At 58.0% G+C, this 27,385-nt stretch overlaps 5 protein-coding genes across 14 annotated transcripts in view; 2 read left to right on the top strand and 3 right to left on the bottom strand.

The window, feature by feature from the left end:
* The window catches only part of ABHD14B (abhydrolase domain containing 14B), a 5,200-nt gene extending 3,273 nt beyond the window's left edge, over window positions 1-1,927 (top strand). Inside the window, exons 3-4 of the mRNA XM_007105943.4 lie at window positions 441-682; window positions 1,046-1,927. Coding sequence (XP_007106005.2) covers window positions 441-682; window positions 1,046-1,225 — 422 coding nt within the window. The 3' untranslated portion in view covers window positions 1,226-1,927. The remainder of the gene's footprint in view (window positions 1-440; window positions 683-1,045) is intronic.
* Window positions 1-3,084, bottom strand: part of ABHD14A (abhydrolase domain containing 14A) — an 11,419-nt gene extending 8,335 nt beyond the window's left edge. For 2 of the 3 annotated variants that reach the window (XM_024123937.3, XM_007105944.4), the window contains exon 1: window positions 1,921-2,008. The gene's annotated coding sequence lies outside the window, so the exon portion shown is untranslated. Of the gene's footprint in view, window positions 1-1,920; window positions 2,115-2,482 lie in introns of those variants that run through there. The other variant, XM_028483984.2, reaches the window with a different exon arrangement.
* A 125-nt stretch (window positions 3,085-3,209) lies between these two features.
* Window positions 3,210-13,336, top strand: PCBP4 (poly(rC) binding protein 4). Of its 2 annotated transcripts, none has more exons than XM_055082374.1 (13): window positions 3,210-3,368; window positions 9,396-9,540; window positions 9,735-9,758; window positions 9,881-9,913; window positions 10,142-10,258; window positions 10,487-10,618; window positions 10,774-10,902; window positions 11,162-11,236; window positions 11,394-11,438; window positions 11,514-11,577; window positions 11,700-11,752; window positions 11,842-12,011; window positions 12,451-12,568. In XM_055082374.1, coding segments are annotated over exons 2-13 (924 nt in total). In that variant the 5' UTR covers window positions 3,210-3,368; window positions 9,396-9,459; the 3' UTR covers window positions 12,452-12,568. The 2 variants fall into 2 exon arrangements, with proteins under 2 accessions (XP_054938349.1, XP_023979862.1); XM_024124094.3 differs by having other exon boundaries at window positions 3,211-3,368; window positions 12,446-13,336.
* On the bottom strand, window positions 13,289-18,863 carry GPR62 (G protein-coupled receptor 62). 7 transcript variants are annotated; one of them, XM_028483992.2, is made up of 3 exons: window positions 17,834-18,863; window positions 15,282-17,141; window positions 13,289-15,184 (listed from the first exon to the last, which is right to left on the bottom strand). In XM_028483992.2, the coding sequence occupies exon 3, from the start codon at window positions 15,157-15,159 to the stop codon at window positions 14,068-14,070; it is 1,092 nt and encodes a 363-aa protein (XP_028339793.1). In that variant the 5' UTR covers window positions 15,160-15,184; window positions 15,282-17,141; window positions 17,834-18,863; the 3' UTR covers window positions 13,289-14,067. The 7 variants fall into 7 exon arrangements, with proteins under 7 accessions (XP_028339793.1, XP_028339789.1, XP_028339788.1 ...); XM_028483988.2 differs by having other exon boundaries at window positions 15,282-15,409; window positions 17,002-18,863; XM_028483987.2 differs by having other exon boundaries at window positions 15,282-15,916; window positions 17,002-18,863.
* Window positions 18,861-27,380, bottom strand: PARP3 (poly(ADP-ribose) polymerase family member 3; the record flags this gene model as incomplete). The annotated part of the gene is given in 12 exon segments (XM_028483985.2): window positions 18,861-21,586; window positions 22,028-22,151; window positions 22,153-22,184; window positions 23,380-23,557; window positions 23,802-23,888; window positions 24,096-24,245; window positions 24,478-24,710; window positions 24,798-24,930; window positions 25,104-25,288; window positions 25,528-25,654; window positions 26,033-26,219; window positions 27,250-27,380. Coding segments are annotated over 12 exon segments (1,737 nt in total), but the record flags the coding sequence as incomplete, so codon positions are not given.
* Window positions 27,381-27,385: the final 5 nt, after the last annotated feature.

The raw sequence follows: 27,385 nt of genomic DNA on the forward strand, positions 1-27,385 counted from the left end.
GCACGAACCCATGTCCCCTGCATCGGCAGGCGGACTCTCAACCACTGCGCCACCAGGGAAGCCAACAAACACTTTTGTTACCTCCTTTTAACAGATGGGGAAACTGAACAGTAGAGAGAGGGCTGAGGGGACTTTCCCAAGCTTACATAATCTGTAGTGGACAGTTGGGACTTGGATCTGGCCAAGCTGGGCTTCAGACCTTGATTCTTTGAGGACGCTGTATTGGGGGAGATGGGCACAAACGTGGAAGGAAATGCCTTATGCTTGCCACAGATATGACAGACCTAGGTTGCTATAAGAATAACTACAGCATGAAACACTGCTTGTTGCAGAAACCTGGTGCAGAGGTTGACCTAGGAGGGCTTCCTGGAGGAAGGGACCCTCTCTCCCCTGTTTTCCTACTCACCACTTTTGTCTCTCCCACACCTGAATCCCTGCAGGTCTGGGGCGATCCAAGGAAGCAACAGCCCCTGCCCCTATTGGGGAGCTGGTCCCCAGCAGCTTTCTGGCAGCTGTGGTGGATGCCTTGGATATGGGCCCCCCAGTCGTGATCAGCCCATCGTTGAGTGGCATGTACTCCCTGCCCTTCCTCGTGGCCCCAGGCTCCCAGATCCGGGGCTATGTGCCAGTGGCCCCCATCTGCACTGACAAAATCAATGCTGCCGACTATGCCAGAGTGAAGGTACCTCTATGTGGGAGGCTGAGATGTCCCTGCCAGGAGCAAGGAACAGTCCATCCCGGGGCCCTGGGTACTGGGTAACCAAAGGAGTAGCTTCCGGGAGGAGCTGAACCACCAAATTCCACCCTTTTGGTGTACTTGGCAGAAGATTACTGTGGCAAGCCCTGTGCTAAACTGTGTGCTGAGGCATACACAAATTCATGCCTCTCCAAACCATCCCTGCACTGGGCCAACTTGTCTCTCTCTGTCATTTGCGGTGACCCCAGGGAGAGACCGAAGTGATGGGGAGGGCTGGAGTTGATATCTAGGAGGCTGGGGCTGGTGGGGCAGGTCCCTGTTGACTCTGCCTCCCTTTCCTTTATCTAGACCTCAGTTCTTATCGTATATGGAGACCAGGACCCCATGGGTCAGACCAGCTTTGAGCACCTGAAGCAGCTGCCCAACCACCGGGTGGTGGTCATGGAGGGGGCGGGGCACCCCTGTTACCTTGACAAACCCGAGGAGTGGCATACAGGGCTGCTGGATTTCCTGCAGGAGCTAGCATGAGGCGCAGCCCTGCTGATGGGGGTGGGCCACTTGCCTGCCTTGGGCTCTCTCTCACTCATTCTCTCTCCTTCCCTCCGTGGGCTCCTGCTCATCCTGCACATCCAACAGGTGTGTCTTTCTATCTGAGCTCTTTTAGGGTCTGTCTTTTCCTCTTCTTTCTTTTGCAGTGAGTGACTGAAGAGGTGAAATCAAGGGAAAAAAATTCAGGAGTCAAGGGACATAATGTGGTGGAGGGTAATCCATTAGAATGAGCTTCGCCTATAGGCTTTCCTGCTCGGCTTGCATTCCTTCCTCTGCTCTGCCCAGCCTCCCCCCACCTCCCACCTCTCCTTTGGCTGCTCTGCTGGGCACAAACACCCCCTACCTTCACCTCTTAGGCCACAAATACATACATGCCCACATGCATGCATACACATTACAGTCATCTACGTTCCAAAATAAGATCCTTCACTTGGGGGCAACCACACAGGTACATGCAACTCTGGGCTGATACGGACACTCTCACAGCAGCTTTGCATTGCATGCACAGGCACACACGCATATTCTGTCCCCACACAAGCACTTGCACAGGCACATGCTGCCCTCCCCAATCATTCAGCACCCCATGGCTGGGAAGGTGGGGACACCATGAGGCCAGCCCTTGCAGGAGACCCTCTACCAGGCTTAGGGTGTGGCCAGCTCTGAACTTCACTCACCCACAGGTTGCAGCTGGCCCCCAGATCAGAAATGCTCACAAAAGGGAAGGGCCACCACTTCGACCCTCAGATCTCCCAGCTTTTCCACTTTCTTCTGTGCTCCACAGCTCCCCAGGTTATTAGGCCTGGGTCTTCTCAACCAAACTAGTTTCCTGTTCTGAGCTTTGGGGGGTGGGGAGACAGAGACTGGAGGTCTGTGAAATAAAGTGATGCAATTAGACCCCGCAGGCTCTCGCTGTCTCCAGAGCGCCGCCCCTCCCCCGCCCCTTGGGACCGCCACTGCAGGCCCCTCCCCCACCCTGGCGGGACCAGATGGTCCCCCTGCCCTTTGTCCACCGGGCCAGATGGAGGGGAAGGGAGATTGGATTCCCCTCCCCACCCCCACACACCCAGGTGCCAAGAGACTCAGCTGTAGGGGGAGGGGGAGGTCAGTGGGACCAGGCTGAGCCGATTACGGAGGAGAGGGGGAGGTAGATTTGCGCCCCAGGGGGCGCGGCAGCCGGGGGTGCGGTGCGGGAAAGCGAGAGCTTGGGAACCGCCCAGCTCCTCCCCCTACTCTTACCCCTTTCCTAGTGGAGTACTCAACTGCGCCGCGTCCCTCGCGACCCTAGCCCAAAAAGGAATTCTGGGGGTAGCTCTGGGGGAATCACGGGGCGGGTGCACAGGGTCACACCGCTCACAGGCGCCTCCTCCAGCTGGTCCGGTAACCTGTCCTGGACGGACGAGGGCTGGGCCTCGCGGAAGCTGGGGGTGGCTGAGGGGTGCGGGGCTTGGTGGGCGAGAGCCCCGCGCGGGTATGGATGGCGCAGAAGCGAGGAGCGCCGGGAACCCGACCCGGCGGAGGGTCGAAACTTGAGCTCCGAGGGACCCGAGCCGGAGCGGGGCAGCGCGGGCGCTGGCGGCGGGGCCGAGGCCGCGATGGGGGTGCAGGGGGCTCGGCAGAGTCGCCGAGCGGGCGGCCCGGGACGGAAGGACCGGCTGGCCGAGAGCGAAGGGACTGGGAGCGGGGCGCAGGCGCGGGTGGCGCGGGAAGGACCGTGGCTGGGACCGCGCTTCAGGCCGGACCAAGCCCCTCGCCCCCCACTCCCGGGGGCTGGAGGAGCCGCCGGGGTAGGGTCGCCCCGGCCCTCCCGGAAGCGGCCGCCGCTCGGGGCGCACCGCGGCGCGCGGGGCGGGGCGGGCGGCTGCGGCACTGGGGCGGCTGGGGCGGGCCCGCCGCGCTGTAATCGGATCCGGGGAGGGGGCGGGGAGGGGCCGGGCCGGGCGGGCCGGGGGTGGGGGGGGCGCGGAGCCGGGCTCCGGGCCGGCCGGGCTCCGCGCCTGTCAAACCCCTCATTGTTCGCAGCTGATGTCACTCGCAGTTGTGAGCGGCCGCCTCTCCCGGGGACAATGTGGGACTGAGCGGCCCAGCCGCCGCGCCGCCGCCGCCGCAGGACAGCCCCAGCGAGGTAGGGCGCGGGCCGGGCGGGGAACCGCGGGCCGCGAAGTTTGGGGGTTCGGCCGGGGGCTGGGAGCCCGCGCCTGAGTCCACAGGCTGGGGTCGCGGGTTTGGGAGACTGGGAGACTGCGAGGAACACGTTCCCTGTCCCACACGGGCCCAGGCCTGCACAGGTGGGGGGCGCTGGTCTGCTAGAGGAGCCCCCAGTACCAGGGAGGGGTTTCCTGGACCTGAGACCCCAGATTTGAGGACCTCATCCCACCTGCTGTTTCTGTCCTTTGGACCTGCTCTTCTCTCGACCTCCTGCCCTGGGTTCTGGTTCTGCTCCATCTCTGTCTCCATCTGCCATTCCCCTGCAGTTCCTGGCTCAACACACACCCCTTCCCATTCTCTGCAGTCCTTGGGGGCGCCAGACACAGACCTCCAGGCCAGGGATGCGTGATGACAGTTGGGGGCTCGGTCGGAGTGGTCCCTCGTGCCCTGTGGCTCTTTAGCCCCTCAGCTCTGACCTAGCTTCTTAGCTGGAGTCCTGGGAGGTGCGGTGACTCTGGCTAGTCACTTCAGCCTGGCCCTGGAGCCTGCTTGGCCAGGAGAGGGAGGTGCCCGCCTCCTCAGTCCCCTATCCCAGGCCCGCCATCTTGGGACCTGTGGCACCCAGTGCCCCGCCCGACTCCAGCACCCTGGGGAGTGGTCTTCAAGGGGATGCACCCAGGGCCAGGTGCATTCCCTCCTTCCAGAATGTGGGCTCTTAGTTCCCACCAAGCGCAGGATGATCACCTTCATGCGGGACCAATAGAGCATGTGTCCCCAGGGGCTCCTCTCCTCCTACAAAGAGTTTTTAGACCCCCAGTGACTCCCTAGGACCTTAAACCTCAACTGCAGCCTTCACTCTTTCCTGGGGTTACCCTCACTGCTTCAGAGCCAGCACCTGGGACCCTATCCTTTTCCCATCTGAAGGTCCGCTAGCCCCTCCGGGCCCTGGAACCCCCTCAACCTCCAAGGCGCCCCCATCCCAGCCCCCACCCCCCAGCCTTCATCAGCATGCAGGCTCAGGCTGCCCAAACACAAGGGGATTGTTCTTCTTGCATGCTCAGGGTGGGGGGCTGGGAGCAGGCGGCCCACACACCCTGGCAGGCCCAGGCCACAGGGAGGCTGGCTTTGCCCCGCCCTGTGTCCCCAGACAGGCTCTGCCCACCCTCCCTACTCCCATCACTGCCCCCCTCCAGCCTCCATCCCCATTGCCTAGTGGCTCTGACCTCTTGAGGAAAGAGCTCTGAGCTGCACAGGTGGACCCTGGGGTTCTGCCAGCTCTGCCAGTTGCCTCCCATTCTCATGTAGCCTTACAGACAAGCCCCTTCCTCTCTGGGCCTCAGGTTCCCCTCTGATGAGGCCCTTCCAGCTATGACAGTCTAAGCTCGATTTTGTGAAACCTATGCCACACCACAGTTCTTCCTTCAGCCCCCCTTCGCCATGGGGAAACCCACTCAGGGCCTCCAGAAGTCTCAAAGTGCAAATCCCCCACCCCAGTGATAACGCCTGGGGAGCCCCGAGACCCAGAGACACAGCAGGAGCAGGGGCTGGGGGTGCTAAGGAATGGGAACTGGGAACCCTGTCCAGGCGGATCCTGACTCTCCCATGGGGCTGGTCCCCTGAGCCCTGGGTCTTCTCACCCCACTGTCACTGCTTCTCTGGGATTCTTAGCCCCATCGCTGGTCTCTAATGCCTCTGGGCCCTGTGAGCCCTTTCTTCTCCCTGCACACTGAGGCTGGTACTGGCTCTTGCCCTCCTGGAGGAGCTTCTGCCCTCCTGGAACTCTGTGTAGTGGAAAGGCAGGCTCAGAAATGCCCAAATGGGGCTTCTTTGAGTTGCAGGCATCTTGGAGGGGCAGAGAGGCCTGAGTGATAACATCTGACTTGGAAGGTTGGGGAGGGCTTCACAGAGGAGGCAGCATCTGAGAAGGATTTGGACAGAGTAGGGAGGATGGGCATTTCAAGCTAGGATCAGCCTGGGCAAAGGCCCAGAGGCCTGGTGGTGCTAGGCGTGTTTTGCAGTCTGGTGTGTGTGGGGGATGGGGTAGAGATGAGACAAGAGAAGTTGGCAGAGACCAGATCATGAAGGGCCTTGAGTGCCCATCTATGGAGATCAGGCTTTATTCATTGGGCATTGGGGAGCCAAGGATGGCTGTTGAGCAGCAGAGTGACCCAGTCTCCAGCATGGAGAATGGAAGCTACAGACCTTTCTCAATTTGGGTGAGACAGTGAGGGGATGGGTACCAGTGCGTGGGGGCGTACTATGAAGTTGTACCCTTTCTCCTGGACTCCAGTCTGGGCCTGGGCCTGCCTTGATTTCCCTTCGCTGTGAGGGCTCTTGAGGGGTTGCCTAATGATGCTCTAAGTAGGTTGTAGCATTTCTGGCACCAGCCAGCTTGTCAGAGCTTCCCTTCTCTGCCTAGTAGTGAGTCTACAAGACAGTTCTAGGTCAAGGAACCAGAGGCTGGAGCTCATGGATCCCACGCTGCTCCCCTCCAGGCCCCTCCTCCCCCGACTCTCCCATAAAGTAGGTATGAATGGCCATCCTGGGAGGCTGTAAGGCTGAGAGGCTGGGCATATGGATCCAAGGATGCTGGGGCAATTCTTCTGGAGGCCTAGCTAATCAGAAAGGGTGAGCATACCCAGAGAAAAAGATGGGCAGGGGAGTCAGGATCCCTCAGTGCTGATCCTCTCCGGTCCCAGGGTCCACTCCCCCACCCCCCATCCCCGCCTGATGCCCTGAGCCATTCTCCAGCATCACTGGGTGTGGCCAGCATGGCTGCTTTTGGAGTAGGAATAGAAGGAGGCTGTTAGGTTCGGGACTGTTGGGGGATGTAAGGTGGGGGATGAACTTGGAGACTGGACCCTTCTCTCTCTTCCCAGCCCAGGTGGGTCTACAAGCCCTAGTTGGTCCAGACACTCTAGCTATTAGAGCCAAGGGAATCCCCCAAGGGGCGGGCCAGTCCACTTGAGTTGCTTGGCCCCAGGAGCCTTCCCCTCCCCCGGATTGTTCTTGCTCCAGAACAAAGCCACGGTGGACACTTGATCCCTGTGTGTGTGGGGGAGCTGGCTAAGCCCCCGGCCCTTTGATTGGGCAGCTGTCATGAGAGAGAGACAGCTGGGGGGGAGGGGCAGGAAGGGGCAGCCGCCATTGCTTACACAGCTGTCACCCCCCACCCCCCGCCCCCTCCAGCCTGAGTGGCAGGAAGCCAGAGACAGAAGGAGTGGGCACTGGATCTGGGGAGGGGGTCCGGGGAGAAGGGAACGCCGGAGGTCAGAGGCCTGGTCTGAGCTTGGTATGTTCTGCCAGGGAGCCCTGCTGACCAAAGGGGGCTGGGCACCCCCAGAGGTGAGCTGGAGGTCAGTGTGGCATGATGCGTGGCTGCCATGTGGGTGGCCCAGCAGGGACCTAGGGCCCACCAAGCTGGAGCAGCAAGCAACTCCCTAGAGTCCCTGTAAGGGTAGAAGGGGAGCCAATATGCCTAGTAGGGCTGCTTGTTCTTAGGGCTCCTAGGAGAATAATTAGCGAGACCTGTATCAAGACCCCTTGTTCTCCCCTAAACAGAGGAAAGACCTTGAGGGTCTATCAAAACAGGAAGGACACAGAGAGACCAGCTACTCCCCTCCCCCACCCCCTTCCTGCAAACACACACACATAGCACAGGTAGATAAACTGAGGTCTAGGTCAGATGCAGGCCTGGCCAAGGTTACCCATTGAATTTGGGGCAGTGGGGCTCTGCTGTAAACCCAGGTATCTTTTTCAGGGCAGGAGCCCTAGTTCTGGCCACATCCCAGCCCTTCTGCCCTATTTTCCCAGGAGCCTTTGCCCACAAAAGTTGATGTGCAAATGGTATAGGGAAATGTCGGGTCTCCCATTGGTTACCACCCCAAAGAGGTCCCTGAGCCCCAGAAAGTTCTGGAGCTTAAGATGTGGCTCTGGACAAGTACAGTCCTTTCCAAACACAACCCATGTCTACTAATCAGGCAGGGGTCTGAAAAGCCTGCTCCCCACCTTTGAAGAGCTGCCCCTGTCCCCCCCGGAAGAGGACAGACAGACCCAGACAGGACAGCCAGACAGAGGAAGCAGACAGGCCCTCACACTAGCAGGCAGGGCCCTGCTAGTCCCACCAGGCCCCACCTCTCTGTGACCTTGGGCAGGTTACGGACCCTCTCTAGGCACCAGGCTCCCTTTCTGTTTGGTGAATTCATCTGTTCAGATAACCAGTGTGTTCTGAGTAACTTCTCCGGCCTGGCTCTGGGAACACAAGGAGAGGGTGGCAGCCTTGGCTCCTGCTCTAAGGGGCTCCTGGGCTGGCCAGGGCAACAGAAACTAAGCACGTCATCACGAGTGTTTTGCTGGGGGAATTGCCGGCAGCTGGGGGAATGTTAGCAAGGGCAGCCAGCATGAGGCTGGCCAGGATGCTCACAGAGCACAGGCCCTGCATCCACTGTTGACCTCTGACCTCTGGAGAGCCAATGGACAGAACTCAAGCGGAGCGAGGAGCAGGTGCTGGGGGGGCAACAGTAACTGGGTGTTTGGGGAGTCAGGGTTGTCACCCCCATGGTACACAGGTGAAGAAATAAAGATCTCAGGCCATACAGTGGCTTCCAGACACAGCCAGGCTGGGAGCCCCACCCCACCTCCTCCATGCCCATGCTCAGGCTAGCAAGGGGGTTTCTGAAGAGGGCATTGAACAGAGCTCCATACCCTTGACCCTGGACTCAGGATAGGGCAGGGGGCTGAGGAGGAAGGTGCCCAGGGGTCTCTGGGGTGCTCGAGCCCAGCACACTCATCCCCCCTACCCCTCCCGGGCAGTAGGAATTCGTAGGGTTAGGGCTTGCTCTTGGCTCAGACTTGGCACCAGTTGGTCCCCTCCCTGTTTTCCTGCTCAGGTTCTAGTTCCCCAGTAAGCTCCCCATCAAGGCTGAGCCTTGGCGGGCGGGAGACAGCCGCTGGAGGAGAGGGATTTCCAAGCAGGATTAAGGTTCAGGATTAAGTTGGGGCAGAAAAGGGGTCGGGTGGGGAGGGCTGGCGGCTGGGCTAATCCCAGCATCTAATCTCCAGCTCCTCCTTCTTCCATCAGTTAATGGCCTTGACATTCCCCAGCCCCCCAATCCCTTTCTTACCCATCACCCAGTTCCAAGGGGGAAGCAGTCCCTCCATTTTACGGGTGAGAACACTGAGACTCAAGAGTCCAAGTGGTTTGTTTCTGGTACAGTAGAAAGTGCTCCAGGCTGGGAACACAGCCAGCCCGGACACTTCTAACCTCCTCAGCACATAGGGCTCAGAAAACCACCGTGCACACGGCTGGTCCCCAGACACCACCCCCATCCCCACCCCCAGTGCTGAATGAACCTCGCTCACAGCTGTCCGCAGGAGCCTCTGCTTTAGTGACCTCTAGTGGACAGGTGCAGCCCACCTTCCTGGAGCCTCACTACCTTCACTTCTGCCCACCTTTCAAGACCTCCCATGGCTTCCGTGGCTGCTCCAGCTCCCCAGCTGCTCCTCCAGGCTCTAGCCAGCAGGGGCTCTGGTCCCTGGACGCAAGTGCCTCTCGTTTGAAGTAACGTTTCGATTTTAACCCAACCTTCAAGGGCCAATCCACAAGGGTCCCCTCTTCCAAGAGGTCAGGTAGGAGGGTCCCTCTCTGGACTCCCATAGTTAATTCTTCTGACGTACGAGGGGAAGGGAAGGATACTTGTGGAAACTGGGTGCCTATCACATATGCACCTATCTCATTTTAATTCTCATAACTCTGGGGACTGGACTGGGTATCCCCTTCTTACAGATGGGGAAGCTGAGGCTCAGAAGGGTTAAATATGTCAGCCAGGCTTACACAGCTAGTGAGCTGCACACAGCAAACTGGTCAATGTGACACTTGAAACTTGTGGTCCACGCTCTCTGCTCTGGAAGTTTGTCTAGCTTGGCTCTGGGGTTCCCATGTAAGGGCAAGGGACCTGAAAGAAAGCTGAGCTCTTCTCTAACCCATCTCCCACTGCCCCCGCAGAGCCGACCAGGCCACAGCGTGGACGCACTCCCAGGCGGCCTCGGCCCCAGCCCCGCCTGACAGGATGAGTGGCTCAGATGCGGGGCTGGAGGAGGAGCCAGAGCTCAGCATCACCCTCACGCTGCGGATGCTGATGCATGGGAAAGTAAGTGCGTGTGGGGGAGTGCTTCGCTGTGGCTCAGGAGGGGGCAAAGTGCAACTCGAGGCAAGACCTAGTCCTCTGGGAGGGAGTTTGATCTTGGGTATCCTGTCTCCTGCAGAGCCCCTACCCGAAGTAGGGGAAAGCGCTGGGCCTGGGGTATTGGTACCCTGCTGACTCCACTCTTGTCTTGTTTGCAGGAAGTGGGCAGCATAATTGGGAAGGTAGGTACCTCGTTCTGTTCTGTATGTCCCCTTCAACCTGAGACCTCAGTCCAGGAAAGGAAGCAACGGCTGCTTGGCCTAAGAGCCATTCTCTATTTTGCCTCCTATTTTGTCTCCTGCAGAAAGGAGAGACTGTAAAGCGAATCCGGGAACAGGTGAGGACGGAGTTTGGGAGAGGAGCCCAGGGCACCTGGTTTGGAGGGGAGGGGAGATGCCTGCCTCACCTTGTCCCTGAATCCACCATCTGGGATGACCAGTGAGTGCCCCTAGAAGGTGGCCGTTTCCAGCCTTGGCTGGGGCCTGGTGAGTGAAGGGGCAGGCAAGTTCTTGGCCAGGAAGCAGAGAAGGAGCCCCGATGCCTGGCACTTGTCCTGCACCCACAGAGCAGCGCCCGGATCACCATCTCTGAGGGCTCCTGCCCTGAGCGCATCACCACCATCACCGGATCTACAGCAGCCGTCTTCCATGCAGTCTCCATGATTGCCTTCAAGCTGGACGAGGTCTGTGGCTGTCTGAGGGGCTGGAGGCCACGGGTGGTTCCCTGGGAGGAACAGGATTCTGACTCCACAGAGTGGCTACGGGTGGGACGGAAGGCCAAGCTGAGGGCAGGATTCTCTCATTAGAGTGGGATGCTGGCAGGCTTCCCTCCTTCATCCCCCAGCAGGAAGGTGCTCCAGGGGAGGGGGAGCAGCAGGGGCATGCACAGCCAACCCCGTCTTCCTGCCCAGGACCTCTGCGCTGCTCCTGCAAACGGGGGGAGTGTCTCCAGACCTCCAGTGACCCTGCGCCTTGTCATCCCTGCAAGCCAGTGTGGCTCGCTGATTGGGAAGGCTGGCACCAAGATCAAGGAGATCCGAGAGGTGAGGGGAAGGGGATACCACCCCAAGAGAGTCTTACCCTTCAGTTTCGAGGGGAGACCTGGGCTTACAGCTTCCTGTCCTGTGGGGAGCTCTGAGCCTGGGCATGTTCTGGGTTATGGGAGTAGCTGGAAGTGGCCCCCGTTCTCTGCTTGCAGACTACAGGTGCCCAGGTGCAGGTGGCAGGGGACCTGCTCCCCAACTCCACAGAGCGTGCTGTCACCGTCTCTGGGGTGCCTGATGCCATCATCTTGTGTGTGCGCCAGATCTGTGCTGTCATCCTGGAGGTGCTGCCCTGGGACAGGGAGAGAGGGCAGGGGATGGGCCCTGGGCCTGCCTTGTCAGGCCCCCAAATCCTAGGCATGTGACACCAGATGGGGATAGAGCGGGGCTGCAGGGATGGATGTGAAAAGCTCCAGGATGTCGGGCTGCATTTACCTGGGGTTATAGGGAGGGCCTTGAGAACACAGGGCCCTTGGGGAGGTCATGGGGGTCATGGGGGGTCTGAAAAGGTCCTGATAGAGCCTCCCCATTTGTGCCTTCCAGTCCCCACCCAAAGGAGCCACTATCCCATATCATCCAAGCCTCTCCTTAGGTACTGTCCTTCTCTCCACCAACCAGGTGAGGGGGAACAGCAGGAGGGGTGGGATGTGTTACTGGAGAAGGGGAAGGGGATGGAAGAAGGAATGGGGGGTCCAGGGAGAGTTGGGGAGGGGTGACTGGCCAAACGGCCCTGATCTATCACAGTAACCCCCTTTTACCCACTTTGTCCCCACAGGGCTTCTCCGTCCAGGGTCAGTATGGGGCTGTGACTTCAGCTGAGGTGAGTGACCGCAGCCCAAGGCACCCCTTCCCAAACTGAGTCTCCTCTGACTCCTGACCCCTCTTCTTGGCACAGGTCACCAAGCTCCAGCAGCTCTCGGGCCACGCAGTCCCCTTTGCCTCACCCAGCATGGTGCCAGGTGAGCAGTCCCTGCAGAAGGAAGCAGGGGCAGATCCCAAGGGGCCAGGCAGCCCCTCTGGAAAGGACATGGGGAGGCAGCAAAGGTCCAGACTCACGCCCAATCCCTCTTCTCCCCCACAGGACTGGATCCTGGCACACAGACCAGCTCACAGGAGTTCTTGGTTCCCAACGACGTGAGCACGGGATGGGGTGGTTTGAGGGTGGGTAGGGGGGCCCGGGGGGTCTGGGCCTCACCTAGGGTTGAATTCTACCTTCTCTCCAGCTGATTGGCTGCGTGATTGGGCGCCAGGGCAGCAAGATCAGTGAGATCCGGCAGATGTCAGGGGCGCATATCAAGATCGGGAACCAAGCAGAGGGCGCTGGTGAGCGGCACGTGACCATCACTGGTTCACCAGTGTCCATCGCCCTGGCCCAGTACCTCATCACTGCCTGGTGAGTGTGGGGTGGGGTATCACAGGTCATGGGACTTTTGTGCCTGAGAAAGGCACAGGTCGGGTGGGGAGAGCTGACCTCCCTTCTCCTGGGCCTGTGCTCTGCCTCCCCTAACCCTGCCACACTTGTTCAGTGTTGCCCCATCTTTCCCCTACATCTGTCCCCCACGTCCTGTTTCTCCAACCCTGTCTCTTTTCCCTGGGTCTTCGGCCTCCCCATTTCTCCCCTTACCCAGTGCTGTATTTGCTTGTCCTTTCTTCCCGTCCGCGCTTTTCCAACCTTTCCCATCTTCTCCTCAAACACACCCACCCCAGGTCATTGTTCTCAAATCCTCTCTATTTTTCATCTAATCTCACCCCTTATATTTGCCCTCATTGCCTCCTTTCTCACCCCTGACCTTCCCCTTCATCTTCCCCCTCTATCCCTCTTTCCAGTCTAGAAACGGCCAAGTCTACCTCTGGGGGGACACCCGGCTCGGCCCCCACAGACCTGCCTGCCCCCTTCTCGCCACCCCTGACGGCCCTGCCCACCGCTCCCCCAGGCCTGCTGGGCACGCCCTATGCCATCTCCCTCTCCAACTTCATCGGCCTCAAGCCTGTACCCTTCTTGGCTCTACCACCTGCCTCCCCAGGGCCGCCGCCGGGCTTGGCGGCCTACACTGCCAAGATGGCAGCGGCCAATGGGAGCAAGAAAGCTGAGCGGCAGAAATTCTCCCCCTACTGAGGCCGGCCGAGGCACAGGCACAGGGGCAGGCAGGACTGCTGGCAGGGGGCTGCCTCCACTATCTGCCCAAGGAGACTCCACCCCGGGGAGGGGGGGTCCCAAACGCCGCTAATGCCCAGACGCATGGATGCACCACCCACCCTGCCCAGGTCTGTGGGAGTTCCTGCTCTCGGAGTGGGGGCGGTTTTTGGCCCAGGGTTCTGGGAGCTGCAGCAGCCCCAGGGTAGGGGTCTTGATCCCCTCTAGCTCTGTGCTTGGATGCAGGGAGCATCCTAAGTGCCCCCACTTTGCGGGGGTCACTCATGCACTCCCCATCCCTCAGGGCTTCCCTGCCTCCTGTCCCCCTGTGGGGATCAGGGAGGAGGCCTGGGGGTGGCTGGGGGCCATGCTTCTCTCCCCACCTCCCTGCAGATTCCTGCTGCTTCCACTGATACCCTTTTGACTGGAATGGACTGGCTGGGCTTGGCAGAGGGCAACCCGAAGAGGGGGTACTGCCAGGCAGCTGGGGGAGTGGCATGGGGGCAGGGGCCGAGTTCTCAGCAGCAGACACTCTGTACAGTTTTTTCAATTCCTGTTTTTGAATAAATATTCTGAGAGACCAGGAAGCTGTGAAACACTGTGGGTATTGGCAAAACCTCCAGAAAATGGGTGTAGCTGAGACCCCAGAGGACCCCCATCTGTGACTCCATCAGCCCCAGCTGGGCCTCGGCCCCTTCCACATGCCAGTTCTGGGGCTTTAGGGCTCTTTGGCGGGTCATGTTGTCCAGCCTCCTGCCTCTGGCACCAAAGTGATCCAGTTGTTTTCTGGGCATTTTTAGAAGCTGATGGAGGAGTTCCAGTAGTTTTGTCCAGCCTCTCCTTGGTGCAGATGTGCGGAAGGTCTTTCTGAATGTCCCTTCACTGGTTCCTCCTGCTGTGGCTGTAACCCAGACCCTGCCCTACTTGGCCCATTCCCTTTGGCTGTGAGCCATTAGGGCCCTCTTCTCTGTGATCCTGCCCACCTCTGCTTCTTCCTTGGCCTGGGGATCATCCATGAGTGTCCAGATCACCCAAGCTGGAGGAGCCCTTAGAGATGGTCCAGGGTACAGATGGGAAGACTGATGCCTAGGGAAGGGTTGGTCTGTGTACAAGGCCATGCAGAGTTGGGCCCAGAACTCAGAATTCCTAGCTCCCAGAAGCCTCTGGGCCTCACTAGGCTGCAGGCCCCCTTTCTCCCATTCCAGAGCCAGAAGTGCAGGCAGGCTACCTGCCATAAGCTGTGCTGGAGGCTGCATGGGCCCTTTGTGATACCACCCTGCTTTCTCCAGTCCCGGCTCACCTTGGGAGACATCTCTCACGTGGCCTCTGGCATGCTCAGGCTCTCCCTTCCTGCCAAATCCTGGGCTTGTTCTGGTGCCTCAGAAGGGCCTGGGACAGGGCCCTCTGGAGGTCTATGGAGGTGCTGCAGGAGGGCCCGCGGGTGCCAGGCCCGCGAAGTGCAGGCCCGCGGGGGCCGGGGTAGCGCTCGTCGGGCGAGACGGCCCAGCGTCCGGCGTACAGGGCGCTGCAGCAGGCCGTACAGGAAGGGGTGAGCCGCGAAGGCCGAGTAGGCTACCCAGGTGACGGCCGCCTCGGCCGCGGCGGCCTGGGCAGCGGGCGCTAGGCACGCACAGCCGTAAGGCAGCCAGCAGGCTGCGAACTGGCCCACGGCCAGCGCCGGGGCCAGGGCTGCTTTGCCCCAGGGCGGGCGAGGCCGAAGGGGCGGCAAAATGGAGAGGCGGCTGTCCAGAGAGTCGGAGCGCGGCCGGGACCCGCGCGCGGGCCGCGGGGGCCGCAGGGCAGCGCGGCGCGCCACGAGGAAGATGCCGCCGTACGCTCCGAGAAGCAGGAGGGCGGGCAGCGCGAAGGCCAGCAGCGCCCAGAGCGGCCGGAAGGGCTCAAGGCCCCCGGCCAGGACAGAGCAGCGAGCCGGGGCAGGGGGCGGTGCGGGCGGCGGCCCGAGCAAGGAGAGCGCGCCCAGTAGCCCCGCCGCCGCCCACACGGCGGTGAGCACGAGGGTGGGCGGAGGCCGCGCGCCGGGCCGCAGCGGGTGCACTATGAGGCGGTAGCGCGCCAGGCCGAGCGCCGCCACGCCGAGCGTACAGGCGGGCAGCAGCGCCGCCGAGAGGAAGCGCGCCGCGCGGCAGGGCGCGGGGCCCAGGCGCACGCGGCCCAGCCCCGGCGGCGGAGCGGCCAGGAGGCCCAGCGGCATGATGGAGCCGGCAGCCAGCAGGTCCACTACGCACAGGTGCACGAGGTAGAGCGCATCGCGTAGTCCCGGAGTGCGCAGCACCACAACCAGCAGTGCGCCGTTGCCCAGCAGTGCTGCCGCCTCCACGACAGCCGCCAGGATCAACCCCATCGAGGCTGCGACTTCTGGTGCGTTCAGCCCTGTGGTGTTGGCCATTCGAGCGCTCAGGCTTCACCCTGTGCTGGGATGCAGAGAGCGAAATGGAGCTTCCCCCGCCCGCCCCTCGCCACCCCCGGCCGCATTCCCATCACCCATGCGTTGCTCCTCTAGCCTCTCACCTCACAGGCTGCCCAGGCGCTGGCTCAGACACCCAGGCTGCCATTCTCTTGGGGGCTTGGCCGGCCCCATGGAAGTGTGCAAGGCTGGGACTGTGGCTCTGTCCTCCACCCCAGCAACTCAGCCCCTGCTGGAGATGGTACCGGCTGTCACTTTGATGCTGCCCTTTGGAGACACACAGAGCTGGCAAGGGAGGGGCAGGGCCTGGCACCGGCCCCCTGGGTCCTAGCAGCTGCCAGCTGGAGGCTGAAGGCTGTGCTGTGGAAGTGCTGTGGGTGCTTCGGGAGGGGGGCCCAAAGCAGGCACAGGCTGGAGTGAGACTCAGGACATTAAGAGTGTGGGCTTTGGAGTCAGCCACATCCTATTCTGCCTTTTCCAGGGGTGGGAAGTGCTGCCCCCCACATCTGCTGTCTTCCACCATCCCCATCAGTGGGGTTAATCGGATCATTCAGCCTTTGTACTGAGGGGAAACTGAGGTACCAGTGAGACGAGAGCTGGAGCTGGGAGATCCCTAGGTACCCTCTGGTCCTCAGGAGGGCTAGTTCTCTAGGTAAAGTGAGGGGAAAAGCACAGGACTTGGCACATAGTAGGTTGCTCAGCTGGTATTGGCTTGGCACAGAATAGGTGCTTCAAGACACTGTGGAATTAATGAGAGGAAACCTTAGGGAGCAACTGCTGTTTGTTTTGTTTTGTTTTTGCTGTTAGCAAACAAGTCCCCTTCTGCTAAGCACACTCTGAGTTTTCTTTAGGAAGTCACCTCTCCCCAACTCAGGACATGTGGTTTGGGTGAGCAAGACCCTCACCTTTCATATCACATTCCTGACTAGGCATGAAACCCAGTCCTGGCCAGTCAGTATGTTGCACCCCCCACCACCAAGGTATTGGCTCAGGGAAAGCCATGTGACTCCAATGGGGCATATGCCCCCCAGGTGGTGTCACCCAGTCCCATGGCAAAACCCCATGTATACCCTGATGGCTTGCCTTTGTGTCTGAAGCTCCTTCCTCTCCCCTGAACCCCAGTCTTGGGTTTCCGGCTGTCTCTTCAACATCACCCCCAGTACAGGGACTACTGGGCATCTCAAAAGTCCTATGCCCCAAAACAGGACTTGACTCATGACCCCCCACCCCACTCCGCTCCACAGAGTCTTCCCCCCTTAGTAAATGCCATCTCAGAAGTTTCCATTGACACCTCCCTTTCCTCCACGCACCACATCCAATCCATCAATGTGTCTGAATCCAGCTAGTTCTCACCACCACTGCCATGCTCCCAGCCACTACCACCTCTCACCTGGACCATTTCAGACCCGTCCTGGCCTCCGCTTCTGCACCTTGTGCTGGTCATTTGTCTGTTTGCCCTTAGATCCATTCCCATCTTCCACAGCACTGCTCTGCCTTCTAAGAAACTGATTTCCCAGGCTCCTTTGTCATTTGGTTTTTGGGTAAATTCAGCCAATGGAAGTAACCAGCAGAAGGCTGGAGGGTGGCAGGACGGGAGAAGCCACAGGGTATTTTCCCTTTCGTGCTCAGCCTGGGTCTACCTCTGGATCTGTCTCTGTGGAGGACATCCTCTCTCTCCATAGCCCTGGCTCCCTTCAGGCAGTCCCCTCTGGGGTTCTGGTGCCTGCTGGGTGACCCTGGCCTCTGGGCATTGGAATGCCATCATTCTTCCAGCCTAAGAGTGTTAGCAACTTTCTGCTGTTGCTAATCCCAGGGTTGACTTACCAGCCCCTTTGGTAGTTCAGTTCCTTTCCTGTATCAAATTCCTCTTGTCTGGAATACATAGAGTGATTTCTCTTTTGTTGATTGGATCTTGACTGACACCATAGATCCACCCTCTACACAGCTGGCTGAAGTGGATCCCTCTAAAAACAAATGAAATCAGGTCATGATCCTGCACTCATCCTTCCAAGAACTTCCCATCATCAAAATAGAATCTTACCTCCTCTTTGCTGAGATGGCCTTCTCCCCACCTCTCTGACCTCACCCGCCTCCTCCTTGCCTCCCATACTTCCAGCCGTACGGTCTTCATGCTTGTTCTCCCACATGTCAAAATGGTTTCCACCTCAGGATCTTTGCATGTGCTGTCTCCTCTGTCAGAACACCCTTGCCCCAGATCTCTCCATGGCCATGGCTTGCTTCCTCACCTAATTCAGGTCTCTGCCTTCAGTGACCATCTTTCCTAAAATTGTTCCACTTTCCCATCACTACTCCTTAACCCTGCTTTATTTTTCTTCCTGGTACTTTTCCTACCTGATATTGTATTTCATATCTATGCACATACTTGTTTAGAGCCTGTTTCATTAGAATGCAAGCCCCTTGAGAGCAGGGACCTTGTCTGTGTCTTGCTTGTGCCTGTGCCCCTAGAACCCCTCATAGGCACGCAGTCCGCATCAGCACAGATCTGGGTGGCAGACAACAGGGCATGAACCTCTGGATTTGAGTCACCTGTTGCTGGAATTCGAAGGGACCCGGTCCAATTCTCTATTATTCAGATGAGAAAACTGGTGCTCAGAGAGGGAAGGAATGTGTTGTGGATTACACAGCCAAGTTATACCTGGAAACCAGGTCCCCTGCTTCCTAAGCTCTGTCCACACAGGCACCACTTCCTGTACTTGAGCACAACTTGAATGTGGGCATTTGCCTCCAGGAGGTGAAGCTGGATTCTTGAGGTCTTGGTTCAGAAGAAGGAGAGAGCATTGGCTTTCTTACTGCCCAGTTAGGCCTGCAGGCCTGGGGCAGCCCCCAAGCCACCAGGGTCTGGGGAGGGCTCAGCAGGGCCAGGTGGGAAAGCAAATGAGAACAGGGGACTGGGGAAGGCAATAGGGAGGGATGGGGACTATGGTGGGTTGGAGAGTGCATGCTCCCTGCAAAATCATTCAACTAAATTAGCAATTAAAACACTTTGGGAGGGACTTCCCTGGTGGCGCAGTGGTTAGGAATCTGCCTGCCAATGCAGGGGACACGGGTTTGAGCCCTGGTCTGGGAAGATCCCACATGCCGTGAAGCAACTAAGCCCATGCGCCCACAACTACTGAGCCTGCGCTGTAGAGCCCATGAGCCACAACTAACTACTGACCCCGCGTGCCACAACTACTGAAGCCCGCGCCTAGAGCCCATGCTCTGCAACAAGAGAAGCCACCACAGTGAGGGGCACGCATGTTGCAACGAAGAGTAGCCCCCACTCGCTGCAACTAGAGAAAGCCCGCGCGCAGCAACGAAGACCCAATGCAGCCAAAAATAAATAAATTAAATAAATAACTTAAAAACAAAACAAGGGCTTCTCTGGTGGTGCAGTGGTTGAGAATCTGCCTGCTAATGCAGGGATGTGGGTTCGAGCCCTGGTCCAGGAAGATCCCACATGCTGCAGAGCAACTAAGCTCGTGTGCCACAACTACTGAGTCTGCACACCACAACTACTGAGCCTGTGTGCCACAACTACCGAAGCCCGCGCGCCTAGAGCCCGTGCTCCACAACAAGAGAAGGCACCACAATGAGAAGCCTGTGCACCACAACGAAAAGTAGCCCCCCTCTCGCTGCAACTAGAGAAAGCCCACGTGCAGCAATGAAAACCCAATGCAGCCAAAAACAAAAACAATACTCTGGGACTTCCCTGGCGGTCCAGTGGTTAAGACTACATGCTTCCACTGCAGGGGGTGCGGGTTCGATCCCTGGCTGGGGAAGATCCTGCATGCCGCATGGCCAAAAAAAAAAAAAACACACAAAACACTTTGTAGTTTGTCTGTTTTTGTTTTTTTTTCCCACAGAAATGCAGGAAGGATAAACCAGAAACTACAGCAGGTGGGTGGGCATGGAGTGAGAGGGCTAGGAGGACACTCTTCTGAGCATAGATTTGGATAGATTGGACTTTTGGGAACCATGTTAATGCTCTACGTGTTGAAAAAAATAAATCAACAAAGACGAGAAAAACTCTAAAAGTGAATATAAATAGAAGCAAATGAACCTACCTGCATTTCAAATGAATAATATAACCGCACTGGAGGGAAATAAATAACTAATCCAAGTAACATTTGAACCTATGTTCAAATTGTTGCTTTGACCATTGACCCTCAGTCTAAAGACAAAAAGATAATCTTGAATGATTCAGTAAATCTTGAGCTCTACTTAGAAAGTTTGTTTTTCACAGTGGTATTGGGTGTAGCAATTCTGAAACTGCTTTTTGTGTGGGCTTGAGCAAATAAGTAAATATATTGATGCTGATGAGAACCAAAGTTCTGACAGTTGGGGAAGGAGTAAAATTATGGATATGGGGAAGAATGGAAAGACCACATGGTGTTGGATTGGAATGGGAGAAACAGACACAGATAGATGTGTTTATTTACATATACATATTTCCTAGCCCTCTTTGCTACTGGGACTGAAAAGCAATGACACCCAGTACCAAAGAGCATACCTACTGCCCAGATCTTGGATTCTAAATACCATTTCCTGCTCTAGGGAACCAGGGCTCCTTGGAGAAATGGCTGATTCTAGGTTTGTGCAAGATGAGCCTGGAACACCGTGTGATACCAGAACATAAGGAAGTGTTCATAAAATGATGTAGACACAGGAGTCAGCTTGAAGGACCTTCTGCTGGCCAAAGCTGGGACAATTTGAGGATCAAAATAATAACAGTAATGGATTATAACCCATTGCATAAAATAGGAACCCACAAATCCATACTGATAATAAACAAAGGGGGCTATTATTAATAAATATAGAAGAAATGATGGAATTAAATTAGATAACTATCATTTACAACCATCTTAGCAAAAATTGATTCAAGTCATCGATTTCAGGTAAAAATCATCATTGGATTTTAAAGCTAGTGGGTGAAAGTTGATGAGGAATGGGACATTTATACCTCAAAATATTTCCCCACAGATTACTGGTTAATTTAAAATGGGAGAAATGGTAACTTCCCAGTGGAGAAACCTGGTGGACACGACCTTGAGCAACCAAATATACATCACCAAGAATTGGGACATGTCCCTCCTGATATAGTGCACCGAGGACACAGCATTCATGTAATGTTCCTGCCCAAACGGCAATGCCTGAATCTAATCACTGCAAAACATCAGACAAACCCGAACTGAGAGACAGTCTATAAAACAACCGGCCTGTATTCTTCAGTAGTGTCACGAGTGTCAAATTTATGAAGGAAAAAAAAAAAGGCTGAAGAATGGTTTCAGATGAAAGGAGACCAAAGAGACATGACAACTAAATGTGGTGTGTGACACTGCACTGGACCCTGACCTGCTGTCTAGCATCTGTACCCCTTGTTTGTGGACAGGGTAACCTGGGGTGATAACTAGCATTCCTTTCATGACAGCAGAGCTGCACCCCTTGCAGATAATCTCAATTCATTTATGATATTCACACAGAAGACACACATGGGTGTTTGGTGCCAAGACACAAGGAACGCTTGATTTGCCTGGTCATGTCTGGGCTAAAGGACAGAATCACCAGGTGGGTCCCCACATGACCAACAGTTCTGAGTTGATGGGGAGGGTCCCTTTTGGAGGCTCAATGATCAGAGGAGGCCGGTCGTTGCAGTGACCAATGTAGACTGACCAGGGTGGGTGGGAGTGTGTGTACAACCCACGTCCTCCCGTGTGAGTGGTCACTCCCTGGAGTGGGGCTGGAACTGCTATGTGGTGTGGTGGGTCACTGTGGAGAGAAAGGAGGCCCAGGCCTGGTGCAGCTTTGGCACAGACAAGCAGAGGTCAGGGGGTGAGCCAATACAATGTTTAATACACTTGCCTGTGCATGTCTGAAGTTCGGCCCACCTCGGTGATCACGCCCCTCTCGGATAGACAGTCTGGGCCAGGGTAGACGGCCCGGGTGGATGTGGGACCCGCCCACTCTCAGCCTGTGCCCTTCTAACTACACAGGCTTGAAAAGGCTGCTGTATCTGTGTCCCAGTAATAACGCCAGTCCATCACACCCATCACCTTAGGAGGCGAGACTGAGGCCACAGCCATGCCAGGACCAACAAGGATTAGAGGGAGAGGGGATCACTGTCTGGACACAGGAGGGAGATTTGAGAGCAAGAAGGGGTGATATGGGGGCACCAGGGATGGGAGGAAGATTGAGGATGATGGTCTAGCTCCTGGCGGTGGACGGGTCGGGCAGACAGCTCAGAGGCAAACCTCCAGCAGGTAGCGTAGGCGGCACTGACTCTCCTGGTAGATGAGATACTCGCTCTGGAAGAAGCTGGAGCTGCTGAACTCTGGGCAGGGCATGGGCTAGCCCTGGGGCACCACCACTCGCTGGCCATCCAGCTCCAGCTTCGTGTCCTGGGTTGGAACTGCAGGGCATAGCAAGGGCCATGGATGACCCAAGGGTCACTGGTCCTTGGCTTTACCGGTAAGTCCTACCCCCTGTGCACTCCACTTCTACCACAGGGAGTGCCCACTCATTCCCACCTTGCCAAACTCCAAACGGCTGCATAGGCTGGGCCTTCTGCCTGGAATCTCCTCCCCCATTTCTCTGCCTGGGAAATGCCTGCTCATCTTTCAATGCTCAGTCAATGACACCTCTTCTTTGAAGCTCTCCTGGATGCCCAGGAAAGATCTGTTGAATCAGTGAATGTTTGTTGAATGATAAAGTGAATGACTGCAGTGAAGAATCCTGCTTCTTTTAGTCCTTCCTCACAAGCCCCTTCCTTGCTCACCTCCTCCCTGAAAGCATCCTGTTCCATATCAGCCTTACCTCTATCCTTAGACCTGTCCAGCTTCATGGGACTCACCAGGCTCTGTGTGGCCACGGGCAATGACACTGTCGAAGCCAGGGGGTGGCTGCTTCAAGCTGGGCTCATAGACGATGACGCGGTACTCTCTGCCCAGTGCCACCTCACCCAGCAACATGTAGCCAAATGTCATGGGCCTCGCAGGACATGCCAGTAACTGGGGGACACAGGGAGGCTCAGGGTAGGCAGACCGGCTCTCTGCCTGACTCCCTGGGCTCCTCTCTGCTGCATTGTTATCTCCTTTGGCTTTGCTGCCCCGGCCCAGAAAAGTACCCATCCTTCTTCCATCCTTCCTACAACCATTTCTCCAGGCCCCTTGTCCTGGCTGTGCTGCCTCCCCCCCTCTCTCCTCCACTCCTCAGCTCCCAGAGGCCAGGCATCTGCCACCCTCACCAAGGTCAGTAATGGCCTTCCAGTGACCATATCTGGGGTGGGGGCTTTTCAGGCCTGCTCTGCTGATTTTGCCACGGCATCCTTCACCCTCTACCCTGATACCCCCTTGCAATGCTCTCCTGAGGCCACCCTCCACTCCTTCTTAGGCTCCTCTGCCCTCCTAGTGGACGCCTTGGCCTTGAGCAACCTTCAGCTCCATCTGCACTTGGATGAATCCTCCGACCTTGCTCTCTTGAGTGGGGGCGGGTAGTGGTCTCCAATAATGAGGTCAACCTGGGCTGAGGAGCCGGTAGGGGCAGGTCACCTCAGTGAGGACACCTCTGGACAGAAACTTGGGGGTCACTGGAGACACCCTCGACCCTTTCCCATAATGCTGCCCATCCCACCTCCCACATACTCCTCTCATGGATTCTCTCCTCCTCCGCCTCCATTGCCCTGGGCTGGGGGCCCATCACATTTGGCCTGGATGGGAACACAGCCTCCCTGCAGCCTCTGGCCTTTGCCACCCTCCCAACGGCTGCAGCCACGTTCAACTGTACTCCCCATCGCTCTCTGAATAAGGCTCCCTTGATCCTCCTGGGCCCCCAAGCCCCACCCCCACACTAGGCATTTGCTCTAAGCTTTGTCATCAGGCCGTGCCTGGAGGTGCTGACCTGCCGCAGCCTCCCAGGCTTCGTGCCACTCCCTGGCTGCTTTACCTTGAAGGCTCCTCTTTCACCCCTTCCCAGGTCAGGTTGGCACACTCATCCCATCTGCATCACCTTCTCCAGGAAGCTGTCGCTGACCAGCGGATGCCTCCTTTGAGTCCCCCAACCCCCAGGATGCCCCACGGAGCTCTCTAGTCAGTAACTATCCGAGGGGTCCTCTCCTGGATCCACCGCAGGTGGGACAAGTAATAAGCCCCATGCTCCTTAGTGTCCCCATACCCACTCAGGGCTTGGCTCCAAGGGACACCTCACCATAGCCAGCTGACTTGCTGTTCTCCGAGGCAGAGTAGATGCCTTTGCCAACACGGCCACCAGAATGTGGCATGATGCGGAGCCCACTGGTGAGGATGGCGGCCACCACAGCCATGTTGGTGCCGTGCCACAGTAGCTTCCGATTACCCAGCTTGTCGTGGGCCTGGAACTGATCTCCCTGGGGGGGAGATGGGAACCAGCAGAGTCATGCCACCCAAGCTCAGGTGTTTCTGTCTGCCATCAGAGGGTATGACCAAGGCCAAGGGTTCCCTAGTCACTCACATACTCATGCACACATGCACAAGACCTAGGCCTGGTGGAATCTGGTCAGAGTTTCTCAGCCAACTCGCTAAAAGGAAGATAAGCCAAGGTCATCTCCCTAAGGGACAAGGTAGTGATGGTGGGGAGGGAATCTTCCTCACCTCCCCTTCTCAGTTCACTGTCCAACTATGTTGAAAAGCAGGGCAACTGTACTTGCTGCCAGTCTTTTCCAAGTAGGTATGTATCACCTGCGGGGAGAGAAGAAGCTGAGTGCCAAGAGCAAGAAATGTATGGACTAACCTCCACTTGTCCCCTGCAGTCCCAGAGCTCTCCTCAGGCCCTGGAGACAGCGAGAGGAGGCCCTAGGAGAGGGATTCTTCTGGGCACCTGGAGGGCAGACAGGCAAAGGGCCAGTGCCCACTGCCAGCTCGGCTCCTCTGTGGGGACCAGCCCACCTTGTACTCAGGCGCCTTTGGGTCCAGCAGCTGGAGCTGGCACTTGAGGAGCTGGTAATCTCGGTCCAGTGGGTGTGGCACCTCCTCCACTTTCTTTGTCTCCTCGGGGGCTGCCTGCAGGGTATGGGCCAGCTCGATGTCTGCCAGCACCTAAGGGGATGGGCACTGGCAGCTTGTGTGTCCCCTTGACCCTGGGCCTCCCCTCCCCCTCCCACATAAATAGGACCATGGCCACCCCACCTTATTCAGCCCCACCCCATCTATCTGTCTGGCCTTCCCCTCCCCTGTCCTACGACCTGCCCATCGCAGTCCATCTATCTGTCTCCCATCTCCCTTGCCCCATCTATCTGTTTGGTAACCCCACTGCCTGCAACCTGCCAACCCTCATCAGCAGCATGTCCTTCTTGGCCTGCAGAAGCTCCGGGGAGTTGATGGGTGGGGGCTGGCTACGGCCGAAGTTCTGGGGAATGATGGTGTAGAAGTGGGAGGACAGCTCCTCTAGGCTGAGGCCACGATCTGCAGGGGCTTTCAGGGCCGCCTTCACTGCCTCCAGGGCCTCCAAACCCCGGGAAATCTGCTGCTTGCTCAACTTCCCCAGTGGCATCTTCTTCACATCTGGGGGGATGGGGAGAGTGGGGAGTCAGGCCCACAGCCCTGCCACCCCCAGACCCCTGCTACCCTTCCTGGCTCCTCCCTGCTCACCTAGGTTCATGATAGCCATGGCATTCTTGAACATGTCCTTGCTGAAGATATTGGTGATGAGCTTCTGTGTGGCTGCGTCCAGGGAGCAGGGCTGCACTTGCTGAACCACGGTCCTCACTGGGCCTCTGTCTACCTAGGGGTACAGGGCCCACGTGGGCAGGACCAGCTGAGCAGGGCACCTGAACCTGGAGCAGGGCCTGGCCAGATCGAGGCCAGAGAGGAAGGCCTGTGCCTGAGGGTGTACAGCTGGGCAGTGGCTGTCCCTTCCCTCGGCCCAGGCCTACCCTCCCTCCCTGGCCACTTCACCTTCACCATGGCTTCCTGGGCCTCAGCCTCTCTCTGTACTTCGATAAGTGTATACTTGCTGGGGTGGGCCACAAAGTGGTCCCGCTCTGCCCAGCTGTTCTTGGTCTTGTCCCGAAATTTCTTTTCAAAGTCCTTCTGTGCATCCTCCAGTGACATGAAGCGGCTGAGTTTTGACTGGCCCACCTCTCCCGGCAAGCAACAGCTTTCAGAGGTGTGCTTACCACAGTGCCTGCCGTAAATGTTTGCTGGCCTCTACTGTGCAGGCCCTGTGCCGAGTGCCCCTGGATGTCAGAGGTGGGGCAGAGCACAGTCAGAGGCTGTGGCCTTTTGGCATGAGTAAGCTGTGGGAACCCCGGGGAGCAGGGGGCATGCGTTGAGCAGGGAGAGGTGGGGAGGATGCGGGCACAGGGTGGGTGGGTGGTACTCACCACGCGCCCCCAGCAGTTCCAGCAGATAAAGCAGTCACCTTCTTCCAGCAGCTAGATGATGTAGAACTTGTTGTTGCTCCCAGTGTTGGTCTGCTTCAGGATACAGTCGTAGTCTTCACGCACCTGTCGCCAGAGGGGGTGTGCGGAGGGCAGGCTGGCTCCGGCCGCCCCTGGGTGGGATCGGGTACCTGGCTGCACGCTGACAGAAATCACACTGCATTGGGGTGTCAGAGGAGGCCCTGTCTGGGAACCTGCCTTAAGTGTCGTCAGGGGAAGACTGAAAAGCTCAGGGGCCTGTCCTGGGGTCAGGAGAAGAGCAGACATGACCCACCTGGATCTGATGGGATATAGCCCTGCCTGACCTTTGGGGTCTTGGAAGAACACAGTTTACTTGGGAGCCTTGAGCTATTTGGCCAGAGCCAAGCGGGAGGGGAGGAGGTCTGAGTGTATTTGTACCCAAGAGGGAGCAGGCACTGGCACTGGCCGGGGACTACAGCTTACCTGGGTCCCAGGGTTGCAGCTGAGTGGGCACAGGGGGTCCACTTAGGCTATGCGCTTCTCTGTGGGTGTGGCTCTGAGGGCCTTGGCAGTGGAGTGGAAACTGTCCTCCTCTTCTGCCCCCTGACGCCCCTTCTTCTCAGGACCCTCATGCTGCACCTGGGGCTTGTGCTTTGGAGCCGTGGCTGTTCTGGGGCACAGAGGGGGCCCTCAGGCATCCATGGCCTTTGCGTCCCACCTGGTTGGCACAGCACCAACTTGCCCCACCCTGAGATTGCCCTTTGGTGACCTCCCTCTGCCTCCATTTCCCCACTCCCGGTCCCTGACCAAAACCGGCTCTCTGCACCCCAGAAACACCACTTTCTCCAGTCACCAGGGCCAGGCCAGGCCCCTATCCAGTCTGCCCAGTCTGGTCAAGGAAGAGGGGCTCTCCATCTTCTGTGGCTCTTTTGTGTGCTCTGAGGTTGAAGGGAAAGTGAAAGGAGACTCTCCCTCCTCCCATTTCTGGGCTCCTCTCCCCAGAGCACTCTCTGCTCCTCCCCCATCTCAGCTAACTTAGACCTGGCATGGTTGCTGGGCTGAGTCACCCCAGCTATGGAGGAGAGTGGGCAGTGGCTCCCGGGGGGCAGCACTCCTAAGGCCAGATCTGTCCCTCCAAAGCCTGGGACCCAATAGCACAGAAACCCTTCCCAGCAGGTTCAAGAGTTCTGGGGTTCCAGCCTCCGTCCCAGACCCGTGGCATTGAACTGCCAGAGGGCAAGGGTCAGTCACACCCGCCCTGCCCTGCCCTGTGGAGGGCTGTGGGCAAGGCCATAGGGCACTCACCTAAGAGAAGCAGGGACCTGGGAGAGGTGGTGGCCACCAGGTCAGTAACTCCCAGGCAGTCCTAGTTCTAACAACCTCCCGTAAGCCTTAGGGTAGCGGGGAAGGAGTGGGTGTGGGTAGGATTCCAGCTATTTGGCCACCAGTCTGGTGAGTCAGAGGTTGGGCAGGCCGAGGCGGGCAGGCAGCCTGTCCCATGGATGGGTGGACACTTGATCCGGACACAGCCAAGGCCCAGGGGACTGACGCGCCCTTAGAGCTGCTCATCTGGCCTGAGGCATGCAATACGTGTCCACCGGTTGTCCAGTGACCTTGGCCCCAAGTGCGGGCATTGCCTTCCTCTTCCGGGGGCTGCCGGATCCCTCTCCCCCCGGTTATTTAGAGTCAGACTCTCTCACCCTGGCCCCCGCCCCTGACGGGGAGGAGTCACGTTCCAGGAAAAGGCATCCCGCGTCTCTGACGCCCCCCAGCGTCCAAGGAGAGCAAACACAGAGACGGTGTCGGGGTCCGACCCCTCTTCATACGTCAGTCAGC

This window comes from Physeter macrocephalus, unplaced genomic scaffold (assembly GCF_002837175.3).
Source record: "Physeter macrocephalus isolate SW-GA unplaced genomic scaffold, ASM283717v5 random_91, whole genome shotgun sequence".
In the NCBI taxonomy this organism is placed as follows: domain Eukaryota; kingdom Metazoa; phylum Chordata; class Mammalia; order Artiodactyla; family Physeteridae; genus Physeter; species Physeter macrocephalus.